This window comes from Topomyia yanbarensis, chromosome 2, assembly GCF_030247195.1.
Source record: "Topomyia yanbarensis strain Yona2022 chromosome 2, ASM3024719v1, whole genome shotgun sequence".
Lineage (NCBI taxonomy): Eukaryota > Metazoa > Arthropoda > Insecta > Diptera > Culicidae > Topomyia > Topomyia yanbarensis.
In genome coordinates, this window is record NC_080671.1 from 85,257,051 (window position 1) to 85,273,422 (window position 16,372).

A 16,372-nucleotide genomic window follows, 5' to 3' on the forward strand; every position below is an offset into this window, starting at 1 on the left:
AACAAAGTGATTATGAGTATACTCTCCTGAGCTGCAGAGAAAGTGGCGAAGGAATCAACAAAGTAGCGCTGCCAGATAGAAAGCCGCCGCCAAACCACAAATCAGGTTCGGTAGAAACTCTCTGGCTGTGTAGATTAGGTCCACCACTGTGAAGCGGTTGAGTGGTGCGCGACGTAGCACCGTATTCAGGTCGTCTGGGCGCCAGCGAACCGAATGTCAGGCTTCACCGGAATCGCCGAACCGACCTCGACACCCTACCGGGTATCTCGTGTATAGGTTAGATACACCGCCGGGGGTTACTGCGAGTTGATCGCGTTGAACAGCTAGCAGTGGGTAGTTGGGGCACCAGTGAACCGGAAGCTACGCTCCACCCGGAACCGCTGGACAGACCTCAGCACCTATTGGCTGACCCTTGAGTAGGCTAGGTCCGCCGCCGGGTAATAGATCGAATAGATCGGAACGAAGCGGAGAGCTAAACGAGCATCGCTATCGGCAGAATTCCACCACCGAGGAATTCACAGTAGGATAGATTCACCACCGTGAACTACCTGACTATATCGTGACAAAGTTGGGAGGTAATTGGCTCACGAAACAGACAATAGTACCGAGATGAATTCCGGCGCAGGGGAGATCTCTGTCGGCGTAGGGTGAGTTCACTGCCGGAAAATATCCGAACAGATCTCGATAAAGCTGGGAGCTAAATGGATCAAGGATGCGGATATCGGTATCAGGAGAAATTCCTCCGTCGGGAAACTCGCAGTCGGAGTAGGTTGAGCTTATCGCTGGGGACTATCCGAGTTGATCGTGATAAAGTCAATGAATATTTGTTTTGTTTTGATGTCTTTTATCGTTTCTCCTATCCTTTCGATAGTTGTCTCTGTTTTATGCAAGTGTTGTTTATAATTTCAAGAAATACATAAGTTGGAATGTAATAAAGTGTATGAGTAAAATTAAATGAATTCAAAACCCTAAGCGCTCAATGAAATCCTTATAAGGCACATGAAATTCTAAGATTCTTTTTACTCGGCGTTGTTATTAGAATGATTGGTCATGTGTTTGTAGTAAATTATTTTTATACTATGCCCCTTTTCTACAAAAGCAATAAAATATCCGAATCTTCGTTGTCACCTGGATATTGTGAACCGCGCTAATGTACTGGGCCTGCGATGGTGGTGAAATGTACTGAGCAGATAGGTACTCTGTTGCACTGATTTCGAACGATTTTCGGTCATTAGTAAACAGCCCTAAACTAACACTAAGTTGGTAGCTGATATCGCTATTCATCAACCGGGGGTTTCGTATAGAAATCGGAACGTAAGCTACTGTGAAATTGGTTTTACTTGCATACGTCTAGCCCTCGGTTCTTATCATGAAACTTCTGTTACAAATCCTACATATCATCGATATATAAATTAGATATCAGTGGTGCTGCCGAAACAGTCTTAATTCGTTCGCCAAGGAAGTCATAACCTCACTAATACGCTACGGGTGATTTAGCTTGAACATTGTGAAGATGAAGTTGTGGATAGGATTACTGCTAGTAGGACTCGCACTGGAAGGTGTGTTAATAGCTGTGATTTGAACTTTTTAACAGTGATCTAAATAGTTTGTGATAAAAGGAATAATCGGGATGATTTCTCTTGAAAGGTCGAGCCCAGCTTACGTGCTTCGTGTGTAATGGCTGTCCAGATCCGTTTGACACATCAGCGACTCAATTGCCGTGCCCTCAAACGGAAGGAACTACAACGGTTGCTCCCCCCAACACAAATGATCCCATTTTAACACCACCGACTATACCTGGAGCAACAACAACGGTCGTTCCTGGCACAACCACAGCTCCGACTCCAGGTCCAGGTGATCCAATCCTCACACCCCCTCCCGTCGGCCGAAGGAAGCGACAGGTATCAACCTTGCCTCGATGCTACATCGTTACAATCAGTAAGTTTCTACTATTCTCTGATCCAAGTACTTTGTTTAACAACGGTTTCATTATTTAACAAACTCACAGATGGCATTGTGCATCGCGGTTGCACCAACTTTGTTACCGATCAAGCTACAACTTGTCGAAATCTGAATAGTGGTATTGATCCAGTAGGAGAATGCCGTATCTGTGATTGGTCTGGATGTAATAGCGCTAGCGGATTAACCCTGTCGATCGCTACCATACTGGCGGCACTGTTCATCGCACTGAAGCTATTTTGAGTCGTCGAATTTTTCGTCATCATCATCTAGTGCCAATCTCCATCGTGTGTGTGTGATCGTAAATATACTATGACTACTAATAAAGCAAATCACCCGAATGCTCATACTCAGCAGTGCGTCAGTTCAAGTCAGAGGAACAATTCCACGCCAGTCACTGTATTTTAAGTTAGTCTAATAAATTCTACCGCTGTTAAATTATTTCTACAACATAGATAGAAGCATAAATCTTTAGTCCGCACTGCAATCGCCAACTGATAAGTCATCGGAGCTCATATGAATCACTGGCCGATCCCGTTCGAATGTTCCAGATTTGGCTGATTGATTGGCATTGCTCTACTGCTGTCAATCAAAACTGCGTAAATGTTGATTAATTTGTTGCCGAGAAGTTCGCCTATGGATAGATTAACTTCGATCGACGTTTTTTATCCGTTATCGCATAAATCACGTCAGTTATTTACTAATCTGAGACATGTTTTCGTTGCGAACATGTCACACTGAGGAAATGGATTCGATTTGATTTACTTATCGCAGAGATTTGTTAGATAAAAATCGGCTTCTGGTGCTTTGTTCTCGAGACTGTGCCAAATGGTGCGATATTTAATATCATATAAATTGTTTTTTATGTACCACGCGTTTCCATCGGGTCGGTTTAGGTGCAGCTTACGGGTAAACGCGTGGTGATTGTGAGATAATTTCAAAAGAACTGTCTTTGAATTATACGAATAGAAAATATAGCTCGGTGTAAGAGTACTGGTGATTTTATTTGAAGCAACGCGACGTTTTAAAGAGTCATGTTTTGGGGTCTGGTATAAAAGGTAACGCCCTGGTCTCATAAATTATAAGTCGGTCTTCGTAGGTCTATCTCACAACCACCGATTCTTAAGTGTCGTTAGAATCATAGTAGTAGCACTGTAGCTGTCCTGTACGGTGAGAATCGGTAGTAAAGTCTGTCGAAGCAAGCTAGTATAAAGGAAGAGAAAAAGCTTTTCATGAATTCATTAAAAAATTCAAGATTTCGTAAAGTAAACCGTTTACGAAAATTGGGACCGTGATACTGGAATCTTGAACAAAGAATCGTTAAGCTAATTCTGTTTTCTCAAAGCTAGTTCACGCCCACAAGTACATGGCGTTCCAATCGAATGTACTGTGCGGTATTTTTTTGCTATGGACCATTCATAAATTAATACTTTTAGGGGGGATAAAAAATTTGTGACAATTTGTTACATGGGAGGAGGAGGAGTCAATTTTGGCCAATTTTTCCGGGTATCTTTTGTGGTTGCCTTGTTTGCCATATATACTGCAAATTGCCCGAATCCATTGTCGTCGGAAGTGGATGGTTGTTTGTCCATGTATGTCGTCCCAGTCGGGTACTACATAGTAGTTTTATTTAAACATTATGGGTAATAATTTCGAGATACACTGACTTGTATGTCGATTAAAGGAGCCGAGAATTGAAAAAAAATGGAGGTTTCAAGAGATTTGAAAACGATTTTAGGATTTTTTTTGTGTATGTTATCGTGATACTTGGGCCATGCTGAATATTCTGGATGATACACTTCTATATGAACACTGAGCCGCGCATTGAAGAGCTGAAACTTACAGGAAGATTGAGTCGCTATTAAAGCCAAATGAGTTAAGGATCATTATCGATGGATAAATTCTGATCTGGAACTCAAACTACGGAAATTTTGCGTACAGTTGAATGTATTTTTGTATGGTAGTTTATAGAAGCCACCAAGTTCGTGGAGGCAATTCCCAATCAGAAAAAGTTCTTGTTGTTATTAGGATTATTGTACTATCGTCAGGGGTGGATGCAGAAATAAATCGGAGGGCGTCTGCAATTTCGGTTTTTTAAATATTCATTGTACAATACGTAATACGTAATAACCTCATTTAATGGAAATCAGTTTTGATGGACGAATTTGGTTTTGGATGATTTAGAGTTTGGAGCAAATCTAAAATTGAAACAAATTTAAAATTTGTGGGGAAGTTAAAAATTTTCAGGGGGGTCCGGACACCCAGGACCCTCGTCTTGGATCCGCCACTGACTAACGTACAAATCGTACGTTCCACAACAAAGCTGCTGCAGAGCGTGTTAAAAAAGTTACTCATAGAAACATTCTTGTTTTATGGCGTGTGACAGGGGGGGGGGGGGGGGTTATGCAGAAGTTGTCTATCATATACACTGCCCATTAAAGCACAAGTGGTCGGTATTAAGTCCAACGAGACTAAGTCGCAAAACATCTAAAAATGAGATAATGATAGCATTGGATGTATAATTTCTACAGCTATATTCGACTTTTGCCAGATTTGAAATATGTGACAATAAGCAAGAATTATAGCAAAAATTAATTTTCATTTATCATGTAAAGGATGCTGCGATTCTAACTTTAAACTAGTTTTTCTCGAAATCAATAAATTGTTATTTAGTCCGGTCTGACTTAACATCAACTATATAGATTTTTGTCGAAAAAGAGTTATTTGTTGGATTGTATTTTGTATCACCACTGATTCACGAGGTACAAAATTATTTAATAAGTTTACCTGGTTTGATTTGAAAATATATATAAAAAAACAAAACATGGTTGTCGCATCCGTAATGCTTAACGGAAATGTAAATCTTCGACAACGCCGGTAGATGAGTGGTAAGCGTGACCGCCATTTACCCCAGTTGGTCTGGATTCAATCCCAGCCGAAGTAGATGATTTGAACAAAATTTATAGTCAACGTCCGCGTAGCAGACCTTTTCCTCACATGATGTAAATTTAGCAGAGGGAGATAAAACATTTGGTACGATGAGGGAGATAAGATACACTTTAAACAATTTTGGGGGGGACATATTTTGTTAATGGTCTCTATGAGATGAAAACTTTGTTTTGTCGTAAAAACATTTTACCTTACGTCCAAAATAGAACTAGTTTGGTCCTTGAACAGGACGTGCGAATACGAAAAAACCTAACGTCAAATATAAGGGGGGTACTGTCAAATGCAGCCAGTCCATTTAAAATATGTTATAGGGCCATTGACGTAGACCGAAATTTGAGATTTTTTTGTACACCCTCCCCTTCCCTCTAGTAGACCTAAGTAGACTTTTACCAAGCCCCCCTTCCCAAAAATCTACATAGCCTTTTCGTTTTTTTTAATTTGTGAAAAATGTGAAATTAACAAGACGCACATTATAATCTTCAAATAAAAATAAAATATGATGCGTTCAGAATTATTTCAAGCTTTTCAAATATTAAGGACAAAGCAAACATCGATGAATAATGCTTTTCACATTAATTTGTTATCTACGACTGCTCAAATCAATTAGTATTAATTCAAGTGAATTTAAAATCAATTTATTTTTCTCCGAAATAAAAACCTCGTATTTCGTTTTTTATAAATTTTATAATTACTGGACTCATGAGATCACCGTGTAGTATGTAATATAATACAAGTGCAAATTTATGATTGCTCTCAAATATTTGTATAGCGGAATAATTCTATACAAAGTAAGTCACTCGAGAATATATCAAAAGATTCAGTGCTATAACTAATTCAAATTTAACCAAAATGCTACCAACACCAACAGTGTAAAATTGATAAGCTAGCAAGCACTTTTTGAGCCTTACAGGAGCATTAAAAATTGATAAAATAGGGTAATTTCGGGTGAGATGCCGCACTCTCTATATCTCGAATATAGGGTCACTTTTATACGGTAATATAATATTGTGAGTTTGTCTTTCGATTACAACAACACTGGAGATGTAAAATAATCATTAATAATAATTCACGAAAATTTTAATAATGATTATGTGCGTCCAGTTGCATCACGGAGTGCCGAAAAATTTAAAAAAAAAAAAATTTAAAAAAGCACCGCATTAAAATTTCGTTTTTTTTTTTTAAATTGTTCGATTTTTTTTGGTAAATCGTGTATCTGTTGAATAGCCGGGATCTCTAAGAAGGTATTCTGATCATGAGCACGGTCATCCATGATTTCTGAGAAAAATGTCGTCTTGCGGCATCTCTCCCTTACAATTGGGAGAGATGCCGCATCAAAATTGCGGGTGAGATGCCGCACTCGATGGCGGAGGATACGTAGCTAAATTGTATTTTTTCACCTCGGAATGTCATTAAATGATCATTTGCGTCAGGTATAGGTTCTTAATAAGGCATATCCACAAACTAACGGACCTGATACAGTGAAATATAGGATTATGAGTCTATTTATCTATACACACATTCTTTCGCAACGTTACAACGATTGGACGAATCTTCATTCGACAAATATGTTATAGCTTTATCAAATGAACGCCTACATCAAAACTTATTACAGATCCAGAAAGTAGACAAAATTTTACCAAAGATTCAATCAACATTAACTGAATAGACTGGAAGAGGATTGTTTTATGACCGATAATGTAACATGACGTTACAACGCGTGACAAACTAAGACTTTCAACTATTTCAATAAAAGTCAAATCATCAAATTCTAGTATATTCAGTTTATGTTTTTTGAATCTTTCGTGAAATTTTGTCTATTTTCCGATTCTGTAATAAGTTTTGATGTAGGCGTTCATTTGATAAAGTTATAACATATTTGTCGAATGAAGATTCGTCAAATCGTTGTAAACGTCACGAAAGAATGTGTCTATATATTTAAACGGGCATTATGTATATAAGTATTAGTTGCTTCGAGTTATTCTTTAAAGTTTCAGGCACTAATTTTCGTAAACGCATTGATTTGTAGTGATGTCTATCTTGGGATAAAAATGAAAATTTGAACGAATTGATGCTTTTTCAAAATGAATCTTTTAAGAACAAACCTTATATAAATTCTAGCTAGCTATATACTAGCTATATACAAGATGTTTTTAGAAAATATATTTCACTTTTCACATGTTGCTTAGGTGCATGTTCATGCATAGAAACAAATATGCCAAATGCAACGACGGCATGTGCAATTTTATTATTATGCTCAACAGCTATGGTTAATGTTGTTTTACACAGCTTAGACAAACAATAGCAAAATTCATGTCATGTTTGAGCTCTATTATTTTCGGCATAAATCTGTACCTCATCGCCAAAAATCTATGCCGCATCGGCACAGCACTTGACATGTCCCGACCCAGACTACGACTTAACGTTACACAAGGTTGCGAAAGAAATATTATTTTTAAAATGCTGAATAAAAAAATGTTCGTAGAAGTGGTAGGACTCCCTTAAGAAAAGTGAAGATGCTAGCCGATTTATAAGTGTAATCACACATCCTGAAACTCAGCTGAAGACACCAAATCACAAAAACAACGAGAGCTAAAACATATTTTTGTTCACCATTTTTCAGTTTGTGACTACGGTGCGGCGTCTCACCCGCACATACGGCATCTCTCCCGTAATGACCTTTTTTAAATTTTCGTGGAAACTTGATGATTTTTTTTTACATGACAAAAACCATTTCACAGTATTTTAGAAACTTGTCGCAATTGATAAAAATGATTTCATCAAATATTGAATGGTTTACTTTGATGCAGGATCGATTTTCAGAAATGTACGGAATCTCTCCCCAAATTACCCTATAGGAAACAATTTGAATTTATGCTGTCGATGTTATTTAGACTGAAATATTAAATTAAAGATGCACACAAATTTCACTTTTCGTGAACAAATTTCAATATTCCTAAGATAATCAGATAATATAAATTGAATTATCCGATTATAGAGACGAACCTATCCAAATCTTTCCAAAAATATCTAATTTTCTTATGTAATTAACATCACCTGAGAGCATTATCCCAAAGTGTCAAAGCTCAACTCTAAATACTTATATAGTAGAACTGTACTTTACATAGGCATTGCTACCATTTAATTCCACTATGTTTGTTTATAGTTAAATGCACTTGCACTTCACTATTTAACAGATACCTGGTATTTCGATTACTACTTGTAATCTTTTTCAGTTTTGGTATGTATAGACTGATACAAACACTGAAGAAGATTATCAGGAGTAATCGAAATACCAGGTATCTGTTAAATAGTGAAGTGCAAGTGCATGTAACTATAAACAAACAAAGTGGAATTAAATGGTAGAAAAACCGCTAAGACCTTCGTTCGCGTATATATTATAGTAGAACCAATTGGCACGGAGTTACGGCGGGTCAAGCGGTGAAATTGAACGGGCATTTAATGATTTTGAAATCAGTGTAAATGGTTACAAAAGAAATTTCAAATTGAATAACTCGACTTTGTTGTAGAATTTTAACTACACTGCTTGAACCACTGAAACTAATAAGTAAAGAATAAAATTTAAAAAAAATCAATCCACTTATTGTTAAAAATCGGGTATTTTCTTGTTCTCATGAGAGTTTTAATGCTTAACCGCCCCTCGCGTCTGGTGTAAAATGCTCAAACCGAAAGTTGTTTAGTTTTACGATTTGAAAGGCAAGACAACAATGGATCTTTTGTGTAATGTTATGATCTATTTAAACATTCATTGTGTAGTGGAAAATATTTTCAGTCACGCAGACCAGAGCGTTTTAAGAGTAGACGTCTAACCATTTTCACGTCGAGTAGCGTCGCGGCGAACACGATAAAATTGTCTGGCACAGGAAATTCTATAAGATATGTAAAGCTTAGATTTGTAGTTACTCGGTGAACCATTAAAAATAGAAAAACGTTCTCATAATTTACTGTTAAATTCCGTAATTTTTCTTCAAATCGGGAGAAAATTGTTTTTATTAAGTTTTCTGTGGTTCATCGACAGGCTACACATATTGTGCATTCTCATAAAAAATCAAGTCGATTCGTTGATTAGTTTTTGAGTTATCGTGTTCGCCAATTTGAAAAAACGCGATTTCGAGAGAAATGCTAGCACACGGAAAAAACGCTGTAGAAAAAACACGTTGGGTATTTTCTTTAGAAAATTTTGGTACAAGTAGTTTTGAGTGTATTGTTTACACTGTATTTTTATCGCTGTCAGTTTTTCGAAAATTGTTGCCGATAGATTGAAACCTGTGTGTGTTATAGCAAATACGCGCGAGGAATGCATGGCTGTTTAAAACAAAAGAAGTTCAGCGTGGCCACCGAGACTGTGGGAGACTATTTTAAAGGTTCAATACTAACAATGAAGCGGATAAAAAAGAAGTTGATTTTTTGTCCACTACACCAGACGCCCCCCTTAACCTTCCGGCAGCCGCGCTAGTGCACTGAGTGCGCGCTGCTCTGAAAATCTAGCGAAAGCGTCTTAGGGCGCCAGCGGCTGCTCGTTCAGTGGGCCATAAGCGCGACTTCCGGAGGGTTCAATTTGACTTTTAATGGCTCGTGCATTTAATGGTCCATGTCCAACTAGTAGTGTTTCAGATGATAATTGATGACTTCCGGATTTTCACAGTCAAAATCGTCCGCAGAGAGGAATTTTAGGAGATCGTCTTTAGAACTGTCATTTTGTGTCATTCTCTGAATTTTTTCATAAGACCAAAACTATATCTAAATATACGCAAGAAACAATAACGCGCCGTGTGTTTCTTTGGTAGCCGAACCTAATGTAGACCCCCTGAAAATTATATAATATTTGTAAATATTGTCAATTAATGTCTAAATGTGAAATAAATGTCATGGTTTCCGTGTTTATATGTTTGAAGGGTGTTTAGTTTCATGTTTAGTGGTCTAAAATTGGTGCCAGTCAGTATTAATTTAGTTTCTTGCTTCACTTACCTTTTTGTATATATTTTTTATTTACTTGTTATTTATTTATTTATTAACACTATTTATTTACCCCATCATTTATATTATTTGTCAGATAGTGTATTTACATTTTTGTTGATTGGATGAAAATTAAAATTATACAACGTAATGGTTAGGTATGTAACCAATATCGGATTAACTTAATCGAATTAACTTTGTATCGGGGTACCAACCCATACATATTTGTTAACATTGTTTTCGCCTGCTACGCTACATGCTACGGGAGTGGAGTGGAGTGAAGTTCAGTTGCAGCGCCATCCCTTCGCCATATTGGGAGTGAGCGTTCTAATATGTGGAGTCTTCGTAAAAGTAGGGTCAGGTAGATCCGAACGATAAACCGCCAGAAGCACTGTACGAAAGCAGGATCTATTGAGTCCGGTTCAGGAAACCTATTTCCATGTAGGACCCGAGTGCACTGTTGGTCCAAGGATGATATTCTAGTTGGCGAAAAGTGTGCAAAGTAGTTCGCGAAACTACTACGCGCGGACCGTTATCAGAAAAAAATCTACGTCTGCGTAGACTTTTGCAAATACTCCCCTTTTTGCTAGATCTAGACTTTTGCTAGATCCCTCGTCCTCCCATGAGTCTACGTGATTTATGACTAGCCCCAATGCAGAAAGAGAGGATATGCGAGACGAACTATAAAATGAACAGAAAAAGAAGAAAAAGGAAACATATCTGGAGATCCCGTTCTAGGTTGAGTCCCTCCGACTGCTAAATTAATAAAATATAACGAAGATAATTTACTATCATTGAACAGAGCTCGTTAACCAATAAATTGTAAGTCAATTTCTCGGCTTACAGCTCTCCCTACACAAGTCATCAGCACGTTATCAGCAAACAACCTGTTCTGCGACGAAAAAAATTACATTCAAACTTTTTAGCTTTCTTGAAGGAAAGCTCCAACATTGGCATATGGCTCCATCTATGTGTGGTATATGTTGATAAATCAATAACAATATGTCACGGAGTGTAGGGTTGTGCTATGATCAATGAGGATTGCAATTTGAGAAGTAGTTTGAACATATTTTTCTTCGAATTTATTGTTTTGGCAACTTTTTTTTCCAGTATGCCAGTTTGGAACCTAGGTTAGTTGCAACTAAGCTGAAACTCGGGTGATCGGATTTTAAGCTAAAAAAAATCTTGAAAGTTTGAGCGAATTCTATACATTTCTTTTATAAGAAATGTAATACATTTCTAGAGAAAATTTTCAATAGGACGTAAGTAACATTGAGAGCCTCTCTTTGTTTACTTTCTCTTTCGTTTATTACGACGTCATTACAACACTTTGCACTAATATTCCAGTACATATCGAAAGCCGACGGTTTTTACTAGAATATTATGCAAAGAGTAAAATTGAAATGGCCGAGTAATCAACAGAAGAGAAAGACCCCAAAGAGAATCTCTCATTGTTACTTACGTCCTATTGGAAATTTTCTCTAGATTTCAGGGTCGCTCACTTCACCGCTGTTTTGCGAGAACCAAACTTAGTTCCATCAAAAACGTTTGTTTGAAGGAACTAACCTGGATTCGTTTCTGGATTCGAGTTTGGAGTCCAAATTGAAAAATCAAACGACGCTCAAAGATAGTTTTAAACAATTTTCTCCTTAATGGAGAAAAAATCGTTTTTACTAAAAATTTTCTCCACCAAGGAGAAATATAGCATAGTGCATCTTGCATTGACTTGCTAAGCTAAACCAAAGGTTTCGATTTCATTAGTTCTCGTCAGCTTAAAATGAGCTCCTTTTCTTGCGAGACATCACCCTTGACTAGGGGTTTGCTCAGGAACACAAATTGAGTCTCCGTTTTTTGCAGCTAACGTCAATCCGGCGATAGTTTAGTCCTGTCACTAAGTTAGTGTTGGATGCTGATGAGACGAAGTTGAAATGCAAATTACATAACTAATTTAAATGAAAAATCTTTTTTCATGGGTTTTGACAATTTATGAGCAATATGATAATATTAATCCTCCTTGCAGTGTGATACAGCGCTGAAAATAAACGTATTCCACAAGCGTTATTATTTTTAAAAATAATTAGTTCTTAGAGTAATCTATCAATTTGGGGGAACCTGGCGTTGAGATTTAGTCTGTTTGAACATTTTTAATAATTTTTTTCATACATTTCGTTTTAAGTTGTAGTGTCCATTTTGTTCTTCTGGTTTTCTTATTGCAGCAAAAAAAAATCAAGTTTTTGTAATTTGGATAATAGAAGTCTGTCCAAGTGATTATCAAAGTCGTGATACGTATTGAATAAAAGTTGTAAACCAAAAAAGATTGTAAATTTGTAATCATATTTAAAAAAGAGTTGTCATATTTAGCTTGATGCATCATCTGAACAATCCTGAAAATACTCTTCTTCTTATAAGTCTTCATCCGAATTTTCAGATATTTGTTCGACGTTATCATATTTGAGCATTGATTTTGTTTCCATAAACATTTTGGTTTTCTTTTCTATCGTGGAACGTTTGCAACTAATTAAAGGTACATCTCGATTGCACGCTGTCCTTGACGTTTTGCGCGCAAAAGCCTGCAAAACGAACGTCAGTGCTTGTTGCGGGCCTCTGCTGCCTCTTCTGATAACTGTCCTATTGGTAGAAGGGAGTGTTCCACAACACTTGCCACGTGGATCAATATTTGGTGGACTGTGGGCGACATTGGATGCCAGCCGTACTGAGATACATATGTATATTTGGGCAGTTGTCATTACATACTCGGCAAATTTATCGGTGTCTACACTGCAGTGCACTGTGACCGCAAGTAATTGTTTCCAAAATTACCTTCAAACGGTAAATTCAGGGTTGTTACGGAAGACGACAAAAAAAATCGAGCCAAATCCGCGCGAGATTTTGTGCCGGTTCTCAAACCAAACAAAAATTGGCCATACATCTTCAAAACTTCCAATGGTTTTTTTCAAAAATTCTACGAAAATTCTAATGTATTGTCCATCAGATTTTTTTTATCGTGTCTTGTTACTTCGAAATATTCCTAGCTTCATAAGTTATTTTGAAATGTTACAACACAAAATATTTTCGAATGTTATGGGGTATAAAATTTTCGCATATATTTTCTAATGTATGTTGGCGACGAAAATGTTGATTGCCTTCTGCTTACCTCACTACCATGCATCCACATGCTTCTTATTCAACTAGCGAACGATGAATAAGGACCTTAATACAAAAATGCATGCGGGACTTATATAACCTCCCAATATTCAATTAGGTCTCTCAGGTGCACCTTTTTGACAGCATTGCCTGAAATGACCTTTCAAATTTCGGGATTTCTGCGTCATTTTCGAGAGTTTTTCGTTATTCAATTATTCATAGGTGTCACGCATACTCCGAAATTCAATACAAAATTGGTAATTATTTGTTGAACTGATTAATGCAAATATTATGTAGTCTTCTTGCCACAGCTACAGATTCCTTGCCAGAACAACAACTTACCGATACAGTTATCCGTAAAAGCAATTTTATATCTCTTGAGAACATTTCAGCAAGCCCGGGTAATATAAAACTTTTAGCTAGGAATCTGTTTGAAATTCAATTTGACAAACATTTTACTGTCCATAAGGATGCATCCGTTTGATTTAATCTGCACCTGATCGGGTTCGCATTTTGACCATGCTGTTTTGCTTTACGATTCATCTCAGAAACATTTCCGAATGCGCATGTTTTGAACTGTACAGCACAGAATTTGTTGACCACAACCATCTCCGACGCCTTGATTACACCTTCCGGGGAACAGGTGTTACATGTAGGGTTACCATGCTTATTTTAAAGGACATGGCTTTATTTTCGAGGTTTTTGGAAAGCGGCCTTATTTTACTTCAAATGTCCTTATTTTTAGTCGCAAACCTTGGCATATATAGGGTGGTTCAACATGATTATTTTTAACAGTGCATGTCATGTTATTGTAGTTTAGTATTGTTTGCCACCACAGTTTGCTCACCATTTTCAAATTATTCAATTTCGAAAATCAGCGACCTGTGAGAAATGTGTTTCGTTCACTCCGACCATAATATGGTCGACATAACCGGCCAACTGACTCCACTATTCGCCATACAATCAAAGAGTAAAAGTTGCAGTTCTCGTTATTGGTTGATTAGCGAACAAATGGACCACATCCAGCACGCATTGTAGAAAACATAGCGGCGGTGACATTCCCAAGGATTGGAAACCAGCCTTACTCGACTAATTAGCCAGATACCACTTGAAATACTCGAATCCGCCATCAAAAATTGGACCAGCCGAATGAATTACCTCAAGCGCCAACATGGTTAACATTTAAAATAAATTGTTATCAAACAATAAATGGCAAAAGATGTTCTTTCGATTGACAAATAAACATTTCGCGATTTCCTCCATTTTTCAAATTTTTGCGAGATCAAAAAAACGTCATGATGAATCACCCTGTATTAAATTATTCAGATCAACTTTGTTCCAAGTGAATCAATTTCAATTGTCAATTTCAAATACTTCCAGCGATTGTTATTGTTAATGCATACTCTCTGCGACTCATTCCAACCATAAGTTCTTTTACTCAGAAGTAACCAAAATTTGTGGGATAGCTCGATATGAGGTTTGGCCAAAGTGGTTATCTTCGTTCAATATTGGCACTACACTATTCCAATTTGTCTCGATCAAGATTCAACGTCCCAGCACAGACTAACAGACATAACACTATGAGGGAATTCCCACAAAAAACATCGATCCGGCAATTTTCCCAGAGCACTAGTTCCACCTTTTATTCACAGTCCCAAACACTCATTTGCTGATGGGTTACCCCTCAGGTTTGGGAACAATTTTTCACTAGTGGTCTATCCCCCATATGCTTGTTCATATGTCAGTGGCGCTATAATTTCAAATGTGGCCACAGTCCCAACTACAAATATATTTAAAATGACCGTTAAAGCGGGCGAGGCATCGTTTTCGAGTGTTATGTCTGTTAGTCTGTGGTCCCAGTTCAACTACTGGAAAATAAGCCAGAATCCGGACTTTTTCAGAATTCTCGCTCAAGTGACAACTGATTCAGGCTCCAATTCTGAATATATTTGGCAGGGATGTCCTTAATTTGTTCTCAGTTCATTTGGTAACCCTAGTTACTTGAAATGTTTCAGAAGGCAGATGGTAATTTTGGCTATTTTCAATTCCTTTGCGATCCTCGTACCCGACCATGTCGTGATTTCATTACTTTTGGGCAGAAATAATTCGCTATTTTTCCATTGCGTGGCAATTCGGGAAAACACCAATCTTGCCAAAAAAATTTGCACAGGATATCAAGATAAAAACTTTGTGAATGGATTGTTGCCGAAAGCTTTTGTAACCGACCTCACCTCGTAGACCAGTGGAACGTTTCTAAATATGTAGAGCTTTTAGTTATATCCAAATAAAAGAAAATGCAGAACATTGGCTGCGCCAATATTGTTTCAACATTTTTAAATGAATTTCATGTTTCAACATTAAAAATTAATTTTGATTTCAAAGATCATAGCTGGTACCTTGTTCATATTATTCGTATTGACCTACAATATGTAGTTACAAAGCGGTATAACTGGGCCCAGATTAATTTTCACAACCAGGAGAAAATTCAGACAAAACAAAACGCTATTGAAAATTGAATTCGCGCCAAATCCGCGTGATGCGTCAAATTGAGAACAAAAAACGCGACAAATCCGTAAAAATCGCGAAAACCGCGCAATCCGCGCGACTGTAACGACCCTGCAATTGCGCTACAACTGGGCATATTTGATAATATGAGACTCCGTAGTCGGATTCACAAAAATCGCAGGAAAATGACTCAGCGCGCTGAATAGTTTCCATGTGACAATTCAGTTCGTCGTGTCCGGTTAAAGCCCTGGCTAGCATGCCGCAGTGGAGCTTAGGAAAGTGGAGAAGTTTCGAAATCACTGGGCAGAAGAAGATTTCTTCAATAATTGTGGTGCTCGGACGAAGCCCAGGATCGTATTTTTTCTCTTATCCAACTTGTCGAAATTGGCAGGGCGGGCTCAGAACCAACGAAGTCTACCTGTCAATTCGTCAGACCATTCTTTTCCAGTAATGTCCGGGTACCCGAACAAGGTAGATAGTGTTGACAATGCTTAGTTCTTCGATTTGGGTTTAGCATGCGATAACTAGTTTGGATCATTATTTGTCCGAGCCAACAGGGCCGGAGTCACATTTGGCCCGAGTGGGTAGTAAGATAAACAAGCAAAGTATGAGTAGTCTTTAATTGGAGATTAGTCGAATATACACAAACTTACTTTTAAACCACATAAAATCACTCCCAGTGCGTTTGTGCAAATGCAATCGTGATACAACGAGGATTTCAGGAGCACGTATTGTGTGGCTGAGAAACATTTGTGTCGTGATTGAATAATTTTGGGTTTGTTTCGAGTGGGTAATTACCCACTCCAATCTTTTCGTGTTGGTACTACCCATACTACCTACA

General features: G+C 37.7%; 1 protein-coding gene across 1 annotated transcript; it reads left to right on the top strand.

The window, feature by feature from the left end:
* The first annotated feature begins 1,417 nt into the window (after positions 1–1,417).
* Positions 1,418–2,308, top strand: LOC131678717 (uncharacterized). The gene is made up of 3 exons (XM_058958991.1): positions 1,418–1,559; positions 1,648–1,938; positions 2,009–2,308. The coding sequence occupies exons 1-3, from the start codon at positions 1,514–1,516 to the stop codon at positions 2,200–2,202; spliced, it is 531 nt and encodes a 176-aa protein (XP_058814974.1). The 5' UTR covers positions 1,418–1,513; the 3' UTR covers positions 2,203–2,308.
* The last annotated feature ends 14,064 nt before the right edge of the window (positions 2,309–16,372 follow it).